The 21,552-nt window shown below is 39.5% G+C and overlaps 4 protein-coding genes and 1 pseudogene across 5 annotated transcripts; 2 read left to right on the top strand and 3 right to left on the bottom strand.

Moving 5' to 3' along the window:
* Window positions 1-287: 287 nt before the first annotated feature.
* LOC104722734 (tubby-like F-box protein 9) lies at window positions 288-2,641 on the bottom strand. Of its 2 annotated transcripts, none has more exons than XM_010440985.3 (5): window positions 1,989-2,641; window positions 1,717-1,804; window positions 1,484-1,613; window positions 1,075-1,251; window positions 288-982 (listed from the first exon to the last, which is right to left on the bottom strand). In XM_010440985.3, exons 1-5 carry the CDS (start codon window positions 2,277-2,279, stop codon window positions 517-519), a joined length of 1,152 nt encoding a protein of 383 aa, XP_010439287.1. In that variant the 5' UTR covers window positions 2,280-2,641; the 3' UTR covers window positions 288-516. The 2 variants fall into 2 exon arrangements, with proteins under 2 accessions (XP_010439287.1, XP_087306617.1); XM_087450491.1 differs by having other exon boundaries at window positions 1,717-1,893; window positions 1,989-2,595.
* A 2,378-nt stretch (window positions 2,642-5,019) lies between these two features.
* LOC104722644 (sodium/hydrogen exchanger 3-like) lies at window positions 5,020-8,871 on the top strand. The gene is made up of 14 exons (XM_010440880.3): window positions 5,020-5,195; window positions 5,506-5,712; window positions 5,805-5,923; window positions 6,037-6,134; window positions 6,228-6,287; window positions 6,361-6,407; window positions 6,487-6,681; window positions 6,768-6,814; window positions 6,948-7,014; window positions 7,106-7,206; window positions 7,298-7,399; window positions 7,493-7,691; window positions 7,800-7,883; window positions 8,034-8,871. The coding sequence occupies exons 2-14, from the start codon at window positions 5,539-5,541 to the stop codon at window positions 8,388-8,390; spliced, it is 1,650 nt and encodes a 549-aa protein (XP_010439182.1). The 5' UTR covers window positions 5,020-5,195; window positions 5,506-5,538; the 3' UTR covers window positions 8,391-8,871.
* Window positions 8,872-12,317: 3,446 nt separating this feature from the next.
* Window positions 12,318-12,971, bottom strand: LOC104703648 (uncharacterized). Its single transcript, XM_010419702.1, has one exon. The coding sequence runs from the start codon at window positions 12,969-12,971 to the stop codon at window positions 12,318-12,320; it is 654 nt and encodes a 217-aa protein (XP_010418004.1).
* A 2,277-nt stretch (window positions 12,972-15,248) lies between these two features.
* LOC104722553 (classical arabinogalactan protein 27 pseudogene) lies at window positions 15,249-15,875 on the bottom strand (annotated as a pseudogene).
* A 1,944-nt stretch (window positions 15,876-17,819) lies between these two features.
* On the top strand, window positions 17,820-21,443 carry LOC104722464 (bifunctional 3-dehydroquinate dehydratase/shikimate dehydrogenase, chloroplastic). Its single transcript, XM_087469079.1, has 11 exons — window positions 17,820-18,255; window positions 18,481-18,722; window positions 18,846-18,951; window positions 19,046-19,264; window positions 19,365-19,711; window positions 19,865-19,928; window positions 20,045-20,153; window positions 20,251-20,400; window positions 20,599-20,747; window positions 20,928-21,090; window positions 21,173-21,443. The coding sequence occupies exons 1-11, from the start codon at window positions 18,028-18,030 to the stop codon at window positions 21,211-21,213; spliced, it is 1,818 nt and encodes a 605-aa protein (XP_087325205.1). The 5' UTR covers window positions 17,820-18,027; the 3' UTR covers window positions 21,214-21,443.
* Window positions 21,444-21,552: the final 109 nt, after the last annotated feature.

Genomic DNA, 21,552 nt, shown 5'->3' with positions numbered 1-21,552 from the left:
ATGTGAGATGATATGTATTAGTAATACCTCAGAAAATCAAACAGAGCTCCACCACAAACCCTAGTTGTGAGGTTGGGACTCAGACAACAAAGAATGGAAAAATAAAACAGAACCACTTAAAATTTCAGATCCGACTTTTTCTAATCAGAAAGCGCAGGTTAAATCCACGACCCGATTTGCAAGCCGCTTGAGTCACAGTACAGTACATACAGAGTAAACCAAACCTTCCCCTTTCCTGTGAACTAAAACCCGAAGCTCTCTGAGAGAGAGATTGATTACAAATCTTCTACAGCAGAGTAAATAATCTTTATTTGTAAATTTCACAAAAGGATGTAACGTTTGCCTATTTCAGGTAAGCCTCCTTGCAGCAAAGACAAAAATAAATACTACAGAAAGATATATAATGTCACGAGAAGTCAATAGAAAACTATCACGATCCTGAGATTTTTGACCATCTAGTCTACAGACCACAACAACAAGTACACGCAGGTGAATTAAGGTTAGTCTCTTCATCATTCATTCACAGGCGATTCTGGTTTCAAAACTGCTCAGGCAAATTGCAAACGCTTGAAACGCAGAAATCGGATATCCATAATCCATGGTGAACATGTCTTTGCCAACTTTCCCAAACTGGAGTATGATCCTCTCAGACGGCTGCCCTGTTTCACAATCGCTAACCGCAACAAGCTGAAAGTTCTTAACCGAAGCCACTGTGACTCGACCATGGAAATTTAAGCACCAACATTGTAGCTGCTCGTGCCATCGTGGAGTCTTGTTACTCAGCACCAACGGTGGGTCTCTCAGGTTGTTGCCTGAGTCGCTGCAAGATGCACTATTGCTGCGCACGGGTTTTGAATGAGATCTCAAGAACGGTGATGGACGGATGAATAATGAGCTTATGGACGTTGAAGCTACTCTTCCCCGGGACTCCACAATGCTCATAGGTATTGTATCCATAATGCAACGCATTCTTCTTGGTCCCCTGTTATTTATATACCATGGAGAAATAGTAAAACTCACAATGGACAAAAGACTTGCAAGAATTTTATTTTCGAATGTGGAAATTTTGTTTACCGAGAACCTAAGCCGTTTAACTCGTATGAAATGTGAGCGATGGGGTAACTTCCCTGAGGAACTCTAGGTGAAACTTTGATGAGATTAGAAGAACGGCTCTTCTGCATCTTGGCTGCTCCAGTCTGTGGCGTCAGATTACCATCAAAGACCGTGAATTTTGTTCCAAGGAAGTTTGATCTTGCAATAACAATAAGAGGTTTAGACAGTTAACATACTTTAATAGCTTTGAAGAAGTTGGGTTCCGATTCAATACTTTACCATCTCATAATCTAATGCTCACAACCCGACTATAACTCATAAAGCTAGAAACTTTGTTGTACTACTCTCTCAAAACAAGTTGGAACTCCAAGTTAGCTTACTCTCTTAAGATCTTAGTAAGCTAAAGAAGGAGATATATTAATATGCATACCTCACTCTCCCTAGATAAACGTTGCTTCTCTTTGACATATCGTCTGAACGCAAAGAGATGATGTAATCAGTGCAAGTTGCCCGCTTAAGCTTAGAAGCAGCAAGAAGAAATTTCCCGTTATCCGTCAAAGCTGCCAAAATATCAAAAAGAAGAGGGGCTTTTGTCAACAATCTCAAAACTCGGAAACAAGTAATCTCTCTTTTAAACGTGGAAGAAGAACAGAGTTGGCTTACAGTTGGTTAAGCCGAGATAGAGATGATACGATTGCGTATTCCGATTACGTAGTATGAAACATTGAACCAGAGAATCCCTTGGACCAGGCTACATAGAACACAATCAAAAGCACCAAACCCTTCAGCTTTTGTTGAGCATATGAAGAACACTTAAAGGAGAACACATGTGATCAGTTCCTAGGCACAAAGAGCATCAAAGTCTCGATTTTTATGTTTCAATTTCATCACTTTAACACTTAAAAAAATCGAAACTTTAAACTTTTAAGAGAAACCTGCTTGAGGGAAGTGGGGAAAGTCAATTTAGAGGAGAATTCAGGAACGGATACAATCTCCTTGGTTATAATTCTCCAGCTACGGCAAACGCCGGCGCAAGCCACCACGTTTTTTCGCGACGGCCAATCGCCGCCGTCAGCAGTCTCAACCCTAATCAGGATCTCTCTGAGCAGCTCCTCCGGAAGCTCCTCCCAGCTGAAAGAGTCTGAAACAGTAGAAATCGAAGCGGCGTCGTGGACCACACGGTGTGGCCTGGACCGCATTTCCTGGATCAAAGTCCGGATCGTCATGCGTTGAGATCTATATCTATAAAAAAAGGGGTTTTTAAGAGATGACTGAGATCATGTAAAACATGATCTGGGTTGTCATCAAGGGAGAATCATTTGGGTTGGGTGGGTCGGTGGGTGGGTGTGAAGAAGAAGTTGGGAGAAGTGTTTGTTGTTTGAGAGACGCGAACAAGATTCCAACACAACCGATAATAATGGATGGAGGCGTTTTCTGAACTTCTTCTTCTTCTTCTTCTTACCGCTTCTTTAGATAATTTGTATTTTTTCTTTTTCTTTTATTAATTAATTCGTTTTTTTTGGGAAACGATAAAATAAAAATGGTTCTGTGATAGGATAAGGATGATAAATTGATAACTGAAAAATCTGAGGATTTTTTTTGTCAGGATTTGATATTAAATATTTATTTACCTATTTTTATCTACTATAGCTGGTAGTACTGTATATATTGTAATTCATAAGTATTATTCTTTTTACTACGACTGAAATACTAAATTTTCAAAATCTTTAGCATTTTGGTACTGTTTGTCTCTAAAGATATTCTAATTGAAAGATACTTTTAAACCGGCCATAATGTCGAGGTCATTAATGTGTTTATTATCATGATTCGTTTCTTGTTCTTCATTCCTTTTCTTTCTTCCTGTCCTTGTAAGAAAACAAACAGAGAGGCACAACTAGAAAAACAAAACTAAAGAATCCAAGTCCGTAACTAAACTGTAGATTCGTTATCTTTCATTGTAGGTATTGATTCCATGCTATCTCATGGTTTTCTAAGTAAACTAGCTTCGAAACTGTGACAATGATGTAAATCTTATTATACATGTAACATGTGTGTGTATCATGTGGCGCCTTAAACGATAAGTAACAACACTCCAACTAGGATAATAGTGTAGATCGGAGGCACAAAAGCAGACCACGAGGCATTCAAATTGTCATATTAAAGGGTCACATGTTTGACCCACTAGTCTACTATAATGAAATTTGCAGTTAAATGTTTCAATATCCATGGGATTGGTTAAGTAACATTTGAATATTTTTGATCATCCAGTTAAGCATCCCAAGGGCTTTGGAAAAATACTACTATACGTAGTTATTTAATATTTGCATTTATTCTTACCCTTATCGAAAGTTATACTTTTACGCTTGCTTTTTAATGGTTTTGTGGCCTCCGAACAGTTGAACTAATTGTTTTAAAGTTGTTTTCTCTGTTTCAAGATGAATTTTGATTACTTTTGTATCATAATTTTCTATCCATTTTTGAAAATTTATCCGAAGATGACTTGTATATCTAACCATATATTGGAGATGAAGGGGACATTTTTATATTAAACGGTTTTGAAGATGAAAAGCAATTTACGCGAATAAAAAGATAATAAATTGATTTAATGATGAACCTTTCATCATATTCACCCCAAGACGGGTACACGAGAATTGGCTTTTGCTCTCTCTCTGAGTGCAAGGACAACAAAGAATAGTAAGAGAAAAAGGAACACCTGGGCAACCAGTATTATTCAAATCACAAAAGCTATTTCTTGTAATGATGAATACCACTCTATTTAAATAGAGACTTTAGTTGATGTCAAAAAAAGAAAGAGAAAATAAAAAGAGACCTCTAGTACATCCAAAGATAAATTAGTACTTCATAACAATAACATATGTATATAAGTACATTGCCAGGAAAATTAATAAAGTAGTTTTAATTTAGCATGACAACCAGTTTCATAAACCTTATAAAAAAGACTCAGCCAATATTTTATCAAGTAAACGTCTTAAGCACATAAGGAAGAACATTTCCATCACAATTAGTATAACTCGATATTCTTTTTTTTTTGGTAGAACAAGGGGGATGAGTATAAGTCTGGTATGGGGTCAATTCCCTGAAACAGGTTAAAAACTTAATTACTCTGAAATAATTTCTTTATTGGTATATTAGTATTATTATTATCTATATTAGGTAGTCAGATGTACAAATTTGTTAAAAGGAATATATCATACCATAAAACAATCTATAATGCCAAAAAGAATCAAAATACTTAGGGTGTGAATGGTTGTAGCGGTTGGAGCAGACAAATCCATCTGCGGACTGGACCGCTTTTTATTTACCATTCAGTAAATGTAGTACGCAGTTGTGCGGTCCAAATAAAGCAGAGACAAGACCGCAGCGGACCAACTGCGGACCGCTTTTGCATACAAATAGAGTTAGTCCGCAGCGGTCTGTAGTCCACCTTAAAAATGGAGCGGTCCAGACCGCAGATGGATTTGGCCGCCCTGACCACAATTACCATTCAAACCCTTAGATATTTGGTCCAGTCCACAGATGGATTTGTCCGCCCCAACCACTGCAACCATTCACACCCTACAAATAGAGTTGGACCGCTGCGATCTGTTGTCCACACTTAAAGCAGAGCGATCTAATCCGCAGATAGCTTTGTCCGCCCCAACCGCTGCAACCATTCACATCCTTAAATATTCGCTCATAAAGGTTCTCCAATAAAGTCATTAAAAATAGGGGAAAAAAGGATAAAAGCGTGTTCCCCTCTGTTGTTTTGATATGTAATCTTTAACACGACAACATCATAACCAATGAGCTAATTTCACAGATACGGTCATAACAACGGGGGTGTAAATGTAAAAAGTCATCTCAGCCGTCCATTTGGAATAAAGTTCTTGAGATGGATATTTCGACGGTTAGAGATTAGCTCTAAGTGAGATTTTTAAAAAGCGTTGACCTCTCTATCTTCCACTTGGCTTAATGGCTTCTCTGCTTAACATCTATAAATATTTTTATTTTATATAGGGCCATCTTTGGCGGTCTCTCGTCTTCGTCTCTTTGCTGTCCTTCAAACAGAACTGTACCATCTCTCTCTCTCTCGACGACCAAAAAGAGAATCATTTTGATCTTTCGAATCTCTTCATAACCAGGTTTTGTGTGGTTTTTTTTTTTTTATGGATACCTTTCAGATTCTTTTACTGTTGAAGAAAGTTTTTCACAATTTCTTGGTTTTTCACCATAACTTTTCCATGATTTTGAGATATTTTTACGGATTCAAACTCTTGATGATTATGGTGGAGTTATGATTTTGGAATGTTTTTGTTGTTTTCGGAATTTTTACGGTCATAACTCTTGATTCCCTTTTTCGGAATTTTTCTTGATTTTTAAATATTTCACGGCGGCTAAAATTGGAATCATAAATCTAAATTCCACAAAATCACGTTTCCTGTTTTGTTTTAGGATATATACTTTAAACGCTGAGATTTACAAAAAATGGCGATTGGATTAAGCACAATGCTGGAAAAAACAGAGACTCTGTTAGGGTCAGATCACGCATCAGTCGTCTCCATGAACTTGTTCGTTGCTCTGCTTTGCGCCTGCATCGTGCTCGGTCACTTACTCGAGGAGACTCGCTGGATGAATGAGTCTATCACAGCTCTTATCATCGTAAGCTTTTTTTTTTATTACTATTATTATTTGTTTTTACCCCAAAGTACACGTAGACAATTCTAATAAGTATTATGAATTACGCAAATTAGGGTTCATGTACTGGTATTGTGATCTTGCTTATAAGTGGAGGCAAGAGCTCAAGGATTCTTGTGTTTAGTGAAGATCTCTTCTTCATTTATCTTCTTCCACCGATTATATTCAACGCTGGGTGAGTTTTTTTTCTTCTTCTTCTTTTAAATTTCATGTTAAACCGGGTATGTTCAATTCAAAACCGGTTCTCTTGATGAATAACACATTTTTGTTTTGGTTTTTTTGCTTCAGGTTTCAGGTTAAGAAGAAGCAATTTTTCCGCAACTTCACGACCATTATGTTTTTTGGTGCTATTGGTACTCTCATTTCATTTGTTATCATATCATTAGGTAAAACAAAAATCTCAATTATCACCTTCTACATTTCAAAGTGATCAGTCTCGATACATTTTGATGATATTTCCGGTTCTGTTTTTTGGTTAGGTGCTAAACATTTTTTCGAGAAAATGAATATCGGAGATCTCACCATTTCGGATTATTTAGGTAACCAAGCTCGTTCTGCTTTATTGCTCATTTAAATGTCACATCCGCTTAATTAGTCTATTATGATTTGTAGCAATTGGAGCAATATTCTCTGCTACAGACTCTGTTTGCACTTTGCAAGTAAGAATTTTCTTAAGCAACATTTCAAAATTATTATACCTAATCAAGAATTAACAACCCCTCTTTTGTTAAAATCTAGGTGCTAAATCAAGACGACACACCTCTCTTGTACAGTCTGGTCTTTGGAGAAGGTGTAGTGAACGATGCAACATCTGTTGTGCTCTTCAACGCAATACAGAGATTTGATCTCACAAACATCAATTCAACCATAGCTTTGGAGTTTGCTGGAAACTTCTTTTATCTCTTCATCTTAAGCACAGCACTTGGTGTTGCAGTAAGCTTCCTTCCTCCCTTCTCCTCAAATTTCAGCAATGGGATTTGGAGTTAATCAGAAAAGTGTTCACTCATTTTATTTCTCAGGCTGGATTGCTCAGTGCTTTCATTATGAAGAAGCTCTATATTGGAAGGTATATATTGCGTGTTTATGGATCGTTGTATACATGAGTTTCTTTTTTGGTTAGTTCTTGATAGTTCTATGCTTATGCTTTGTTAGTTGCGTTCTTTCTTTAATATTTTTACTTTCTTTTTTGGTTAAATCAGGCACTCTACTGATCGTGAAGTTGCTCTTATGATGCTACTGGCTTACTTATCATATATGCTTGCAGAGGTAAGATACAAATATGATAATTAACGAAGCAAGGTTTTTGTTACTTTCTCACCAAGACAAAATGAAATCATGAAATATTTTTCCTTTGCAGCTATTCCACTTAAGCTCAATCTTGACTGTGTTCTTCTGCGGGATTGTTATGTCTCACTATACATGGCACAATGTAACAGATAAATCAAAAGTTACCACAAAGTAAGTTTTTTTTCTTCTAATAGTAATAATTATTGAAATCTCTATCTGGTGAAATTGGTTGACTAAAATGAATTTATTTTTCTTGGTGTAGACACACTTTTGCTGCATTGTCATTCCTAGCTGAGATTTTTATCTTCCTTTACGTTGGAATGGATGCTCTCGATATTGAGAAATGGGACGTTGTACGCGACAGGTGAGACTTTCTATAGTGTGTCAAATGAAAATATGTACAATTTGCTTTTGTTAATTCATTTTAGTGATCTTGCTTCAACACTACTTTGCGTAGTCCTGGTCAGTCGATTGGAGTGAGTTCAATACTTCTAGGGCTTATTCTTCTGGGTCGTGCTGCGTTTGTGTTCCCATTATCCTTCTTGTCTAATTTGACAAAGTCACCAGATGAGAAATTAGATTGGAAGAAACAAGTAACCATTTGGTGGGCTGGTCTGATGCGTGGTGCAGTGTCAATGGCTCTTGCTTATAACCAGGTTTTGATCCGTGAACTACAAGAAACAAAGATAAAAACCTGTTATAACAATCTTTGGGTTTTAATAAGTTCTTACTAATCTCTTCTCTCTCTATCTGTTACATCATAGTTCACAACTTCAGGACACACTAAGGTTCTTGGAAACGCTATCATGATCACCAGCACCATTACCGTTGTTCTTTTCAGTACTGTGGTACGTTTCAACTCTTTGCGCAAACCGATTTGCATCCTAGTAAACTCGTATCGGGTTTAACCAATCCAACACGTAATTGAACATCAAAGAGAAAAATAAACTGATATGTAACAATGTATTTATCCTAATCATCTCTTACGTTTTCGGCAGGTGTTTGGTTTGCTAACCAAACCGTTAGTAAAACACTTGCACCCTTCATCAAAACGGTCTTCCACGACAGCGCTGCTGATCACACCGGGATCTTCTTTACAGGATCCGCTCCTCAATGGTGATAGTATCTATGACCCGTATTATGACCACATTGATCAACCGATCACCTTTAGAATGTTCTTGAAAACTCCGTCCCGAGCCATTCATCACTACTGGAGGAAATTTGATAACGCTGTTATGCGTCGCATTTTTGGCGGCAGAGGAGTTTCTCCTGTCGTTCCGGGTTCACCAGTTGAGACTAGTATCCGGCAGTGGAGTGAAGGAGTAGAAATCAAGGAACAAAACGGTGAACCTTGACGGACCATATTGATATGGGTAAAGGATCTTTGACTAGATGATCGCGTTTATGGCGTTTTGGACGCAAACGCAACAGACCGGCTCTCATTTCTTTGCCTCCAGTTTTGGTACAATGGTTTTTGCTATACGGGCGCATTTTGATGTGGTTTTTTTCTCCGGTTTGATTTTGGTTTTTGTTGTGGTTTTGTTAGAGCCGGTCCAATTTTTATGGTTTGGGTTTTTGGTGTTTGGTTTAGCGGTTTTGTTGTTAAATTGTAATTCTCTATGTAAATAGGGACTGTGACTGATATAGGGGTGACTTGTGAGAATGACTTGGGTAACTGTCCACCCCAATTAACGTAGACGTTAGCGGCTGCGTTTTGAGATACGCCGTTTGTGTTGGGGGGGTCGTTTTCTTTCAAGTTTTTTTCTTTCTTTGGTATGAATTTTCTTTAAAGTTTGTGTACACTTTTTACATACTTATACAAACATTACATACAAATCTTCTAATGTTCATAATTCTGCAAGAAACTTGTTGACGAATTCGAAATTACCAAATAATATATATTTGCTTGCTCGTTAATATCTTTGTCTTCCCAGGACAAACTAAGTGAGTGGGTGTTTGTACCGGGGATTGCACAACTTAAACAAATAAAGATTTTCGGGGGAAGAGTAAAGTTGGTTCTTTTATTAACAATAAAAACGTGAGGTCGTCACTAAAACGAGTCAAGATTGAGCTCGACAATTCACAGGAGAACTAACAAGCTAATGATGACGAGCTCGGAAGCTAAAAAGAATTATACAGAAAACAATAACAGTTTTCGATGCAAAGTATTGCTCTTTAGATATTGTCCGCGGGTCAGGATCCTCTTCCTAGTAAATGTCCTCTCCTTTTATAGCGGATTGTTGACCTAGGGTTCCCATCGCGAAATGTCGAGGTTACCCTCGACGGAGTGTTAATGACTGTCTCCAAATTTTGTCGGGCCGAAATCACAATTAATCTGTGTTGTTGGGCCTAGTGGCATATTGGGCGCAGCCCATATCCAACAATAGTCCCCCCTTAGTCCGGAGAGCGGCAGTTCTTCTGCGATCAACGGACGTGCTTGAATTATCTATTAATATGCCTGCTCGGCACAGATTACCTCGGGTCGCTTCTGGAGAACAAAATTGCTACAATGATTCTTCTGTAAATGCTAGGCTCGTCTTCTTGAGAGATACAATGAATATCCAGTGGTTTTTGCTTTGAGTGCAATATTCGATGAATTTATGGAAAATGAGTAGGTCGTAGATCGAGGTGGCGGATTTTGGTTGCTCCTATCGAAAACCCTAACAACCGCTGCTGAGAAAGCTTCTCATTGTGAGATCGCCTATGGTCGGTGATCGGCAGGATCTGCCGGTTAATCACCCTTGTTGGGGGCGCCGAGAGTTACAGTCAGTAAATCTGAGATCGGCAGTCTCGGTGGGGTTGGCGAAGATGGTTGTTGTGAGGTATTGGAGAGCGGCAAGATGGTTCTCACAGGCATGACAATAGAAACGTGAATGCCAATTCTGTTTGCCCGAGCTCGGCGGAGGTCGACACCGTTTCTGAACGGAGGTCGACACCATTTCCACCGTTAACTTACGAGCTTTGCTTCAATTCAGTATTTGATGGTTCTGGTAAGATCGATCTGCGTTGATTGTTTTAGGGGAATCAGAGGCGAGCTCGGCAGTAAAGTGGTTGATGGTTACGAGCTCGGCGGATCGCGGGAGAGAGGTCGAGATGGGTTGAACGGCAATGAGCTCGACAGATCGCATGAGAGAGTTTGAGATGGGTTGAACGGCAATGAGCTCGGCGCGGTTGCTCGGCAATCTCCTGGACTGAGCTCGGCGCGGTCGCTCCGTCTTAGTCGTGAGTCCGTTCTAGTGGATTTTGGAGGTTGGCGTGACGGAGAAATTGAGATCAACCTAACATGTGTGATGTCAGGTCGGCATATGGAGATTGGCAAGTGGAGATTGGTAAGTGGATATCGGCGATATGAGCAAAAGAGGTGGTTGGCGATATGAGCGAGAGAAGAGGTCGGCGACTTGAGGTCGGCGAGTTGAGGTCAGCGAGATTGAGATTGAGGTCGGCGAGTGAGATTGAGGTCGATGACGAGAGTGAGATTGTGGTCGGCGAGAGTGAGATCATCATCGTCGAGGTTGAGATTGAGATAGGCGAGTGAGATTGAGCTCGGCGCCAAGATTGAGATTGAGGTCGGCGAGAGTGAGATCGTCATTGTCGAGGTTGAGGTTGAGATCGACGAGTGAGATTGAGGTCGCCACCGAGAGTGAGATTGAGCTCGGCTTAAAGTGAGATTGAGGTCGGCGAGAGTGAGATCGTCGTCGTCGAACAAGATCGAGAGGTGAAGAGAGGTCGGCGGACAAGGATTGATGAGTGCTGAGGTTGGTTCTCGCGACATCGGCGGATTGAGGTCGGCGGGACGCTGCGCGATGCCCCGAAGTTCGGCAAATCCTCATTCCAGGTCGGCGCTTGTCCTACCATTGGGGCAAGCTCCAAGGTCAACTTCTAAGATGGGTGTTCATGATGTGCGCTCGCATTCCACTTCCGCTCATGGGAGCGGCAAGAAGATCTTTGATCGTCAATTTGAGGTCAACACATGTGATAGTTCGAGAGAAGGTTTTGAGGTCAGCACCAAGCTGTAGGTAGGCACAAAGCTGGAGATCGGCACCAAACTTGAGGTAGGCGCCAAGCTGGAGGTCAGCACTAAAGTTGAGGTAGGCACCTAGGTAGAGGTTGGCACCAAGATTGAGGTAGGCACCAAGCTGTAGGTTGGCGTCAAGCTGGACGTCGGCACCAAGCTGTAGGTAGCTGCCAAGAGACTGAGTGTTAGAGCGTCGAGCGTGAGAGCGTTGAGCGTGAGAGCATCGAGCGTGAGAGCGTCGAGCGTGAGAGCGTCGAGCGTGAGAGCGTCGATTGTGAGGGCGGCGAGTCTGAGAATGGCAAGCGCGAGAGAGTTAGCGTGAGAGCGTTTGACTGTGAGGGCGTCGAGCATGAGGGCAACAAGCGCGAGAGAGTCGAGCGTGAGAGCGTCGCCTGTGAGGACTGCGAGAATGAGAGTGGCAAGCGTGAGTGAGTCGTGCGTGAGAGTGGCAAGCGCGAGTGAGTCGACTGTGAGGGCGTCGAACATGAGGACAACATGCATGTGAGCGTATGTTTGATATGCAGCAAGGCTTTGTGCTTTACCGGAGTAAAGTGGTAGGCGATACGGACTCGCCATACCTTTAGGTGCGGCTTTTGTGTCCAATTTATCCTGTCGGTGTTTGGGATTGGCAAGAACTTGCAAGTCTGAGCTTGGCTTATTAGTTCAGGCGCCTTCAAGCTTGTGCGAGACTTGCTCCGCTTTTTTTTTGGTTTCGAGATGTATTTTACGGGGTGAGACGTCTCTCGGCTTACCATGTTACGTGTTTCGAATACCAAGGTTTTGGTTGGTAGTTGAGATGTGCTCGTCGTACCTTTTAGGTGCGGCCCTGGTGTCCGGCTTAGCTTGTGGGTGCTCCGAGGTCGGCAAGAGTGTGCAAGTAAGAACTTGGCTTATTCAAACTTGACCGCCTGCTACCTTAATGCGAGACTGGGCTCGGGTTTTTTGTGCGGATTATTTCACCGCTGCATCCATGTGGAACGCGTTTTAAATCGTACACCTGGCCAGGGCGACAATGTAGAAGCTGGACACTCGTTAAGACGGACTCGTTCGAGAGAGCTTGTTTGTGATTAAATGTACTCTTGCGAGTGTAATTTTTATTTTTATGTTTTGTTATAGTTGTGTCTTGTAAAAGGCTGCCTACGTACCCTTCGTAGTTCGTAGTTCAATTTGCAAAGAAAGAGCTCGGTATGATAAGCGTTCTTTTTTTCTTTTTTTTTGGCCCAAGGCGTCTTGTTATTTTTTCGATTTGGCTGAGTTCCATGACCGGTTATCTTGATGGATGGTTTGACCTTACGTCTTTCTCTTTTTCTACCTCGATGTACTTGTTAGCCCGGTGCAATGCATCGTTGAGAGTCAGAGGCTCGTATATGATAATATCGTCCCTAAATCGAGACCCATATGCGAGAGCATTTCGGAGAGCTGATATTGCTGTGTCGTCAGCAATCGAGAGGTTCGAGACGATTCTTTTAAACCTCTCCATGAAGTCTCGTAGAGATTCGTCGTTCTGCTGGAACAGGTTCCAGAGATCAGCGTTCGAGGCACCTCGAATCATAAACGTAGAGTGATGTTGGAGAAAGGCAGTGGTCAGCTCGTTATAGCTCCCTATCGAGTTCGGCGGGAGCCGGGAGAACCACCCTAGAGCTTCGTGGGCTAGATTCTCGACGAATAGCTGGCAGCAGCCAGCTTCGTACTCTTCGTCGCTGAAATGAGCTCGGCTGATTGCAAAACTCATTGAAGTTAAAAACGGTTTCGGATCATCTAATCCGTTGTACGGGGTGAACTTGAACTTGTTTACGTAACGAACTTGAACACGGGAGATCCGTAATGTAAACGGTGAGCGATGGACTTCTTCTAGCACTCGATCAAGGTTGAGGGCGGAGCTCGTGGCTCGGTGGACTCTTGAAGATAGTTCGTGGACCATTTCCTCTAGGCGTCGTATGGTTTCATCTTTGAGATCGCCCTCATACTGTCGGATCGGCAGTGTCGGAGTCGGCGGGCTTCCGCTCCTCTGGCCTTGGTCGTCTTGCTGCTCGTCATTTGGCTCCTCCCTCCTGCGTCGATCAACGGATCCTACGATAATAGACGCCGGGCGGCGTCTATGGTTGTCGTATCGGTCCTCCACCGATGGCTGTGGTGGGGGCGGATTCTCGTTCTCGCCGGCGGGGCTGCTGTCGTTTCGGCGCTCGCCCCTCCTTCGCTGGAGCTTGCTGATTTGGTTCTACGAGGCCTCTTGTGCGGCTGCAATCGCCTCGAGCCGTTCGTTTGTTCGTATTTTCTGGCCATCAAGACGATCGAGAATGACCTGCATCATATCATCGAGTCTATTTCTCTGCATAGGTAAGGGGAGGGTGGCGTTGGGGAGAGTGGTAGCGTTGGTGAGAGTGGCAGTGAGGAGAGCGGTGGTGCTGGTGACCAGCTGGTCTGCGGCAGGTCCGACTTTGACGTGTGCAGCTACGAGAGGCTCAGAGGGCGCGTCGGGCGCTGGTGGAGAGATTGTGCTCGGCAGTGAGCCTTCGATTGGGCTCGGCAGGGAGTTCGGCAGGGAGCTCGGCGGGGGGAGAGTTCGTGTTCTCGTTCGCCCCTATCGCTGCTCCGTTGCTTCGTTGAAGTTTTCGCTGGGGTTCGTCATGACTCTTGAGACTTCGAAGAAGTGAGGATCGTCGGTCTTGATTTATCAAAAGAAACGTTTTACTCTTGCCCCACGGTGGGCGCCAATTGTTTGTACTGGGGATTGCACAACTTAAACAAATAAAGATTTTCGGGGGAAGAGTGAAGTTGGTTCTTTTATTAACGATAAAAACGTGAGGTCGTCACTAAAACGAGTCAAGATTGAGCTCGTCAGTTCACAGGAGAACTAACAAGCTAATGATGACGAGCTCGGAAGCTAAAAGGAATTATACAGAAAACAATAACAGTTTTTGATGCAAAGTATTTCTCTTTAGGTATTGTCCGCGGATCAGGATCCTCTTCCCAATAAATGTCCTCTCCTTTTATAGCGGATTGTTGACCTAGAGTTCCCATCGCGAAATGTCGAGGTTACCCTCGACGGAGTGTTAATGACTGTCTCCTTATTTTGTCGGGCCGAAATCACAATTAATCTGTGTTGTTGGGCCGAGTGACATATTGGGCGCAACCCATATCCAACAGTGGATATCAACCTCTTATATATAGTAACATTATTACAATCTGTCTCGCATAAACTAAAACCCTAAATGTGAAAACAAAGAAACGTCCTTTATATATTCTTTTTCACCTAAATAAAAATTTAATATTGAAACCTTTTCTGATCCGTTATTGTTGTTATGGCATTAAGAAATAAAGCGTCGGACAAGAGAAGAAGGCAGCTTTTTTTGTTGTTCTTGCTTTTAGCCGTGAGGCAGCATTATGCAGTAACTCACATGCATGCGCCTCTAGCCTTCTGGCATTTTAGGAATTTTGCAATAATGCAATATACTTAAACGTTATTAATTCACTAAACACGTCTTTCAATTCCTATACACGTCTCAAGATTTAGACCAAACAACCATTAAAAAACTGGTAAAATAACTAAAAGGATTTGAAGAGAATATAACCATTAAAAAACTGGTAAAATAACTAAAAGGATTTGAAGAGAATATCTAGCTACAATGAGTAGTCTTAATTATAAGACAAAGTCTCTAAGTCTAAATACATAAAAAATGCGTGTAAGTTTATTTATAGTGGCTATAAATCCATATGTGTATATATATATATATATATACAATAATAATTGATTATTGTAGACAATTTTTCTGTCTATAACTCCATTGTTATCTGCATATCTACGGATTCAATTGCATATAAATTAAACAGTACTGAGAACAGTAAGATTTAAAAGTTGATACTACTGAGAACAGTAGACTGTAAAGCATATGAAACTTTATTTCGAAACGTTATTTCTACTTTTTCAAAAGGTTCTTTAACTAGAAAAAAAAACAAAAAAAAAGCAACTGCATAAACAAATAGATGAAGTGAAAAGAAAAAAAGTTATCAAAGTGTTCTTGTTTGTATGTGAATTACTTAATGGTAGATTAGATATTTATTCAGAGTTTCCAATTAATATAGTAGGATTATGCATCAATTATGTGATTGACGTAACGGATTTACTTACGCTTTACTCATAAATTGTAACAAAATATTGTTTTTTAGTTACTTTGTGACAAAATACGGACTTGATAAATACTGTAAATGTTTTTTTTTTTACTAGAAATAAATGTTTATTCGAGAATACAAATATGTTTTGGACAAATAAAACTCATGAAAACAAATACATACATGGGTCTAAAATATAAATGTGACCTATAAAGCTGAAAAGGCAAGAAGACGGAGCGAGAAACACGAGGCGGCGGCGAAGACGACGGAGAATAAAACTTGGGGAGCTGGAGAAGACGGAGTAGCAAGAGAAGAAAGCGGTGGAGAAGCGGAGGGAGCGAATGCGGGATCAGGATCAGCGAGAACGTCGTCGTTTTCTGGTTGGAAAAGTGTTGAAGAAGAAGGGATAGTTTGAGTGGTGGAGGAGACGGCGGGGGAAGGGAGGAGAGGAGCGATCTCCGGCGAGATCTGTTGATCAAAGGGAGAGATTGTTGGGGAAGAAGGGATCGTGTTTGTCGTCAGGGAAGAGATGGAAAGTGATGAGGAGAGAGAGATGAAGATGATGAGTGTTAGCATTATAGATGAAGCCATCTTTTTGTTACTGTAATGATGAACAAATCAAAGCTTGTCTTCTTTTTTTTTTCTTGGTTTGAGGTTGTCTTTCTCTCTCTCTCTCTCACTGATCTGCATTTTGTGTTTTAATGATACTGTCTCTATAAAAGAAATCTTTTAACTCTAATAGTAAAATACTAGAATTTGCTTTTTTCGTTTTATTTCTATTTATGAAATCTGTCTCACCTTTTCTAAAAAAATTTAGAGAAAATTGGAGTTTTAGTACATTTTTAAAACTTAATTGGAGAATTAGTACATTCACTATTTAAAATTGGCAAAACACACACTTTCACTATTTACTACTATTTGAATTATTTTTTAATCCTTTACTAATCATTTTATTTACAAATGTGCCATTGAAATTAAATATATATATATATATATTTATTAAATCATCTCTTGAATCTAATAACTAAAATAATATTCAATATATATATATATATATATATTTTTTTTTTTTTACAGATACAAAAAAATCTATGTTTTTTTTAATAATTTGATATGCATTTTGTGTAATGATTATATCTAATAATGTTAAATATTTTTTATAAATTATGTATCCGTACATCTTATTAAGTGTACATGTGTCTGTACACATTATAATGTATACAGGTGTCTGTACATGTGTCTGTACACATTATAATGAGTACAATTATCAAGTTTACAAATAAATAATAATACACAAGTTTAACCCATATAGTACATTTAGTGTACTTATATATATGTTAATATACATGTTTTTATCCGTACAGCTGATATATAATATATTCAATATAAATGAAATAAAAATATTTAATATGTGTGTAATAAATGTGTACACTAAATATGTTGTACGAATATCTTTTATGCAACTACCCTTTTGTAATTTTACACTACTATACAATACCCCACTTTCTTATCTATCTCATATATCTTCTATTACACAAATAGTAAAACCCATCTATTTCTCTAATTATAAATAATAATTGTATTACAATTTTGAAAATGTACTATTTTGTCAATAAACCCAAAATTTTATTAGTTTTTTTTTAATTGAAAGGATGTGTTTGGTGGAAAAGAAAATATTATTGTTGAAATCTTGAGGAGGGAGTAGAAGCTGCTACTTGTATATTGCACATAATCAGTTTTCTCAATACATGCAAATGAAATAGACTATTTTCTAAAGATTTTTTTTTTATTTTATTTTGATTGAGATTCGGTAATAGAATAAGACTACCAAATTTTACTTTCTTTGGTTATATGTGTATTACTTGATAAAATAAATCGAACTCAACTAATACAAATGATAATCCGGATTGCTAAGCAAGAGTGATTAAAAGTTTGTTTGTTGGATGTTCAAATGAAAAGTACAGTGTATGTATAATTGGGTTATTCCAAACCAAATATTTTGTTGTCTTTTGTACCAAAGTTTGTTGGCGAGTAAAAAAAAAATTTAAAAAGCTTTGTGGTGTGAGAATGTTTCTTTGGGGTTGCTGGTTTTAACGATATCTCTTTTTGAAAGTGAGTGAGTTTGCTTAAAGTTTTTGTTTACTTTTTTAGATAGTGGGATTCAATATCGGTAATTCGATTCGAAACCAGTCAGAAGAATGTAAATACGTAATCAAACCAAACCAAATCAAATAATAGTTGTGATAGAGAGTGTAGTCACTCAAAGGTTTGGTATTTTTTTATAGGATTCTAAAAACGTCATGGGCTTATTCGTTTGTGAACAAGATAGAGAGAGCCCGAACATTCACAAAAGCCCATTCCACATGCTTCTTGGGCCCATGAAATGCAAAAAAATGCTGAGTTTTATTATATACAGCATCGCATGCCCAACTGTTATAGTTATGGTACCGAATGCTCTCTACTGAGTTTACAGAGTTGAACAAACCTTTAGTTCTAAAACATCACACTCTAAACTTGTGTGACATTTCAAACATTCTTTTAATTACATATGATGAATTTTCTGATTACATATTTTGAATTTTCTCATGAAGACTAACTTAATGGAAGCAAAAAAAAAAAAACAAGTCCGTACTTAAAAAGAAATATCTGAATAAAAATAGAATTGTGTTTATCCACAAATGATCCACACCACTAGGCCTACACACCACCTAACTCCGAAACAAGAAAGCCACCTAACATTATATTGCAGCGTATAAAAAAAAGGAGAGTTGGAAAAAACCAAATTTTAAGAATCTGTCAAAATATTTGCAAAAGAGGCAAACAAGGAAGGGTCCCCTGTTAGTTTTTTTGTTTGACGTCTCTTCCCAATGGCTGCTTCTTCTCGTCTCACCTACTCTCCGCGTCTACTATCTAATCCACGACGCTCACCTACCTCCGCCGCCAACCTCAATTTCTCCGCCGCCGATTCATCTCTCCGCTTCAAATCCAATACCTTCTCCGCCGAGTTCTTTTCCCTGCAAACCAGGAGTGTGCCGGTTCCCGTTTTGTTTTCCGATCACCGGCGCCGGCGATGCATGGAACCCACCAACGTCTATGTTAGTGAATTCTTCTTCCTTCTGATGTTCAATTATCTTTTGGATTATGTTCCGGAGAAGACTTTTGATGTTCAGATTTTGTTTTGCTCTTGAGTTTGAAACTATTTATATAGAACTGAAAAAGACGAAACTTTATCCAGATTATGGGAATTTTTGCTGAAAAGACGAAACTTTATCTAGATTGTGGGAATTTATATCCTTGTTCTATTCTGTGTGACCCTTTAGGTGGCTTCAAATTCCACGGAAGTGGAGATAGGAAGTCAAGAATTTGTGAAAAATCCGAGCTTGATTTGTGCTCCAGTGATGGCGGATTCAATAGGCATTATGGTGCTTGAAACTTTCAAAGCACAGGAATTGGGTGCTGACTTGGTGGAAGTTCGATTAGATTGGCTTAAGGATTTCAACCCTCTTGAGGATCTTAATACCATTATAAAGAAATCTCCTCTGCCTACTCTATTCACCTACAGGTTTGTTTTCTGTATTCAAAGCTTGACACTTTTCAATGTTTGATATGAAACTTCCTGGTGTCTTCTTTCCCTTTGTAGAGTAAAGTTATTTTTTTTTTTTTGGTTTGATGTTCTGCTTTTTAGGCCAAAATGGGAAGGTGGTCAATATGGAGGTGATGAAAAGGAGCGACAGGATGTGCTCCGGTTGGCCATGGAGTTGGGAGCTGATTACGTTGATGTTGAACTTCAGGTTAGCGTCGTATAAACTGATGAATTTTGGTATTCAGAAGGTGTTTTGATGCTAGCTTATCAGTTTCTTTTTACTCTATGTTTGCATTGTTAAGGTTGCAACTGAGTTCATCAGATCGATTGAAGGAAAGAAGCCTGAGAATTTCAGAGTAATTGTTTCATCGCACAACTATGAGAATACCCCTTCCGTTGAAGATCTCAATGACCTTGTTGCAAGAATACAACAGACTGGAGCCGACATAGTGAAGATTGCTACTACTGCTGTGGACATCACAGATGTTGCTCGCATGTTCCATATAACCTCAAATGCTCAAGTAAGTGTCTTGCTTACCAGCATGAAGTAAATCAAGTGTTTGCGGACCTCTGAACGTGATTCCCTGTTGTCATCATCTGAACTCTTCACACAAATTTCAGGTTCCCACAATTGGGCTTACTATGGGCGAAAGAGGTCTGATGTCTCGGATTCTTTGTTCCAAATTTGGTGGTTATTTGACCTTTGGCACCTTAGATTCTGGAAAAGTTTCTGCGCCAGGTCAACCAACGATCAAAGATCTGTTGGATCTTTACAACTTTAGAACAATTGGTCCTGACACAGAGGTGTATGGAATTATTGGCAAGCCTGTCAGTCACAGCAAATCACCTATTGTTCACAATCAAGCTTTCAAATCAGTTGGATTTAATGGAGTATATGTTCACTTGTTAGTTGATAATCTTGCAAGCTTTCTCCAAGTATACTCATCTGCTGGTTTCGCTGGATTCAGGTAAGCTATCACGGGGACAGATAAGTTATTCTCCAGAGTAAACAATTCTGAAGTAATTGAACAGACTCGTCCACATTTTACTTTTACGTTTTAAGGTTTGCATGGAAATAAAAGAATTTTTGGGTGAATGATTTAAACCTGTTTTACCTGCAGCTGTACAATTCCTCACAAAGAAGATGCGTTGGAATGTTGTGACGAGGTTGATCCACTGGCAAAGGTCTGTTTTCCTAGTAACCACCAGATAATTTTGATAGTAACCCTAGTCACTAGCAGATAGAATAGATAAATAGCCACACTGTTTCACCCTGAATGCTTGATTTTATTATCTTACAGTCTATAGGAGCTGTGAACACTATACTAAGGAGAAAAAGCGACGGAAAGTTGTTGGGTTACAACACGGATTGTTTTGGTTCCATTTCTGCTATTGAGGATGGCTTGCGTAGTAAGTTTCATGTTCACAGCTTCCATCCTTTTGTTGCTTCTCGTGGAAAAGTTTCGGTTTTTAGTAATGGACCCTTTTCTTATGCTTTTTTTTTCAGGCTCAGGTGATCCAAGCAGTGAACCTTCCTCTTCTTCGCCATTAGCTGGTAAAACAGTGGTGGTTATTGGTGCTGGTGGAGCAGGCAAGGCACTTGCTTATGGTGCAAAAGAAAAGGGGGCCAAAGTTGTAATTGCTAATCGAACTTACGGTAAAGTTACATTTCCGCTTCAGAAACTCCTTTTGGCCTTGACAATACTCTTAATTTTTGGCCTTGACAATACTAATCGAACTTACCAGTCATTTTTGGCCTTGACAATACTCTTCATTTCATCTCTTTTTAGCTGTCATGTTTGCGGTTGTAATTGATGATGTGGTTTTTTGTCTTCCTAATGTTGTGTTTCTATAGAACGAGCACTAGAACTCGCGGAAGCAATTGGAGGCAGAGCGTTATCTCTCGCGGATTTAGATAGCTTTCACCCAGAAGATGGCATGATTTTGGCCAACACCACATCCATGGGTATGCAACCAAATGTTAGTGAGACCCCCATTTCCAAGGTAAGCTTTCCTTATAACAACTCTTTTCTAATGTTAGCTATCGACAACAATGGAGCGGATATTTTATTTTCTGTCATGTAAAGAACAAATACTGGTCTTATCACCTGCAAACTCTCTTCAGTCTTCAGATCTTTAATCTATAAGACAAATCAGTAAGCTAGGTTGTTTTTGGTTCTGCAGCATGCATTGAAGCACTACGCATTGGTATTTGATGCGGTCTACACTCCTAGAATCACCAGACTGTTACGAGAAGCAGACGAATGCGGAGCCATAACAGTCTCTGGCTCAGAGATGTTTGTCAGGCAGGCTTACGAGCAGTTTGAGATATTCACCGGTTTGCCTGGTAAGTGACTCATATCAAACAAAACTCATGTCTTCTGTTCCATAAAACTTAAAACTGACTTTATGTTGAATTGTTTGTGTAGCTCCAAAGGAACTCTTCTGGCAGATCATGTCCAAGTACTGAGACATACTTAAGTGTGTGTCTGTGTGTATGTTCTTCTTACAAGGGAACTCGATAGAATTGCCAATTGTATTTTCCGAGAGTGTCCTGTTTTTGAGGCGATATCTGATTGTTACTGTGTAATCTTATCATGTAAAATCTAATATATCTCGCTGGAATCCGATACATGGCAAAGATTTTATTTGTAATTCGCCACACTTCTACAAGCGTTAATATTTGATGAAATTACAACATGTTTTTTTATATATTTTTAAAATTCATTCATATCAGAATATTATGATCTTTCTTAAATAATTTAACTTTCGTGACACCAATTAACCAATATGATGTGTAGAATCAGAA

The sequence above is a fragment of the Camelina sativa genome, chromosome 1 (assembly GCF_030686135.1).
Source record: "Camelina sativa cultivar CO46 ecotype springtype chromosome 1, ASM3068613v1".
In the NCBI taxonomy this organism is placed as follows: domain Eukaryota; kingdom Viridiplantae; phylum Streptophyta; class Magnoliopsida; order Brassicales; family Brassicaceae; genus Camelina; species Camelina sativa.
This window is presented reverse-complemented; position numbering and strand designations above follow the sequence as displayed.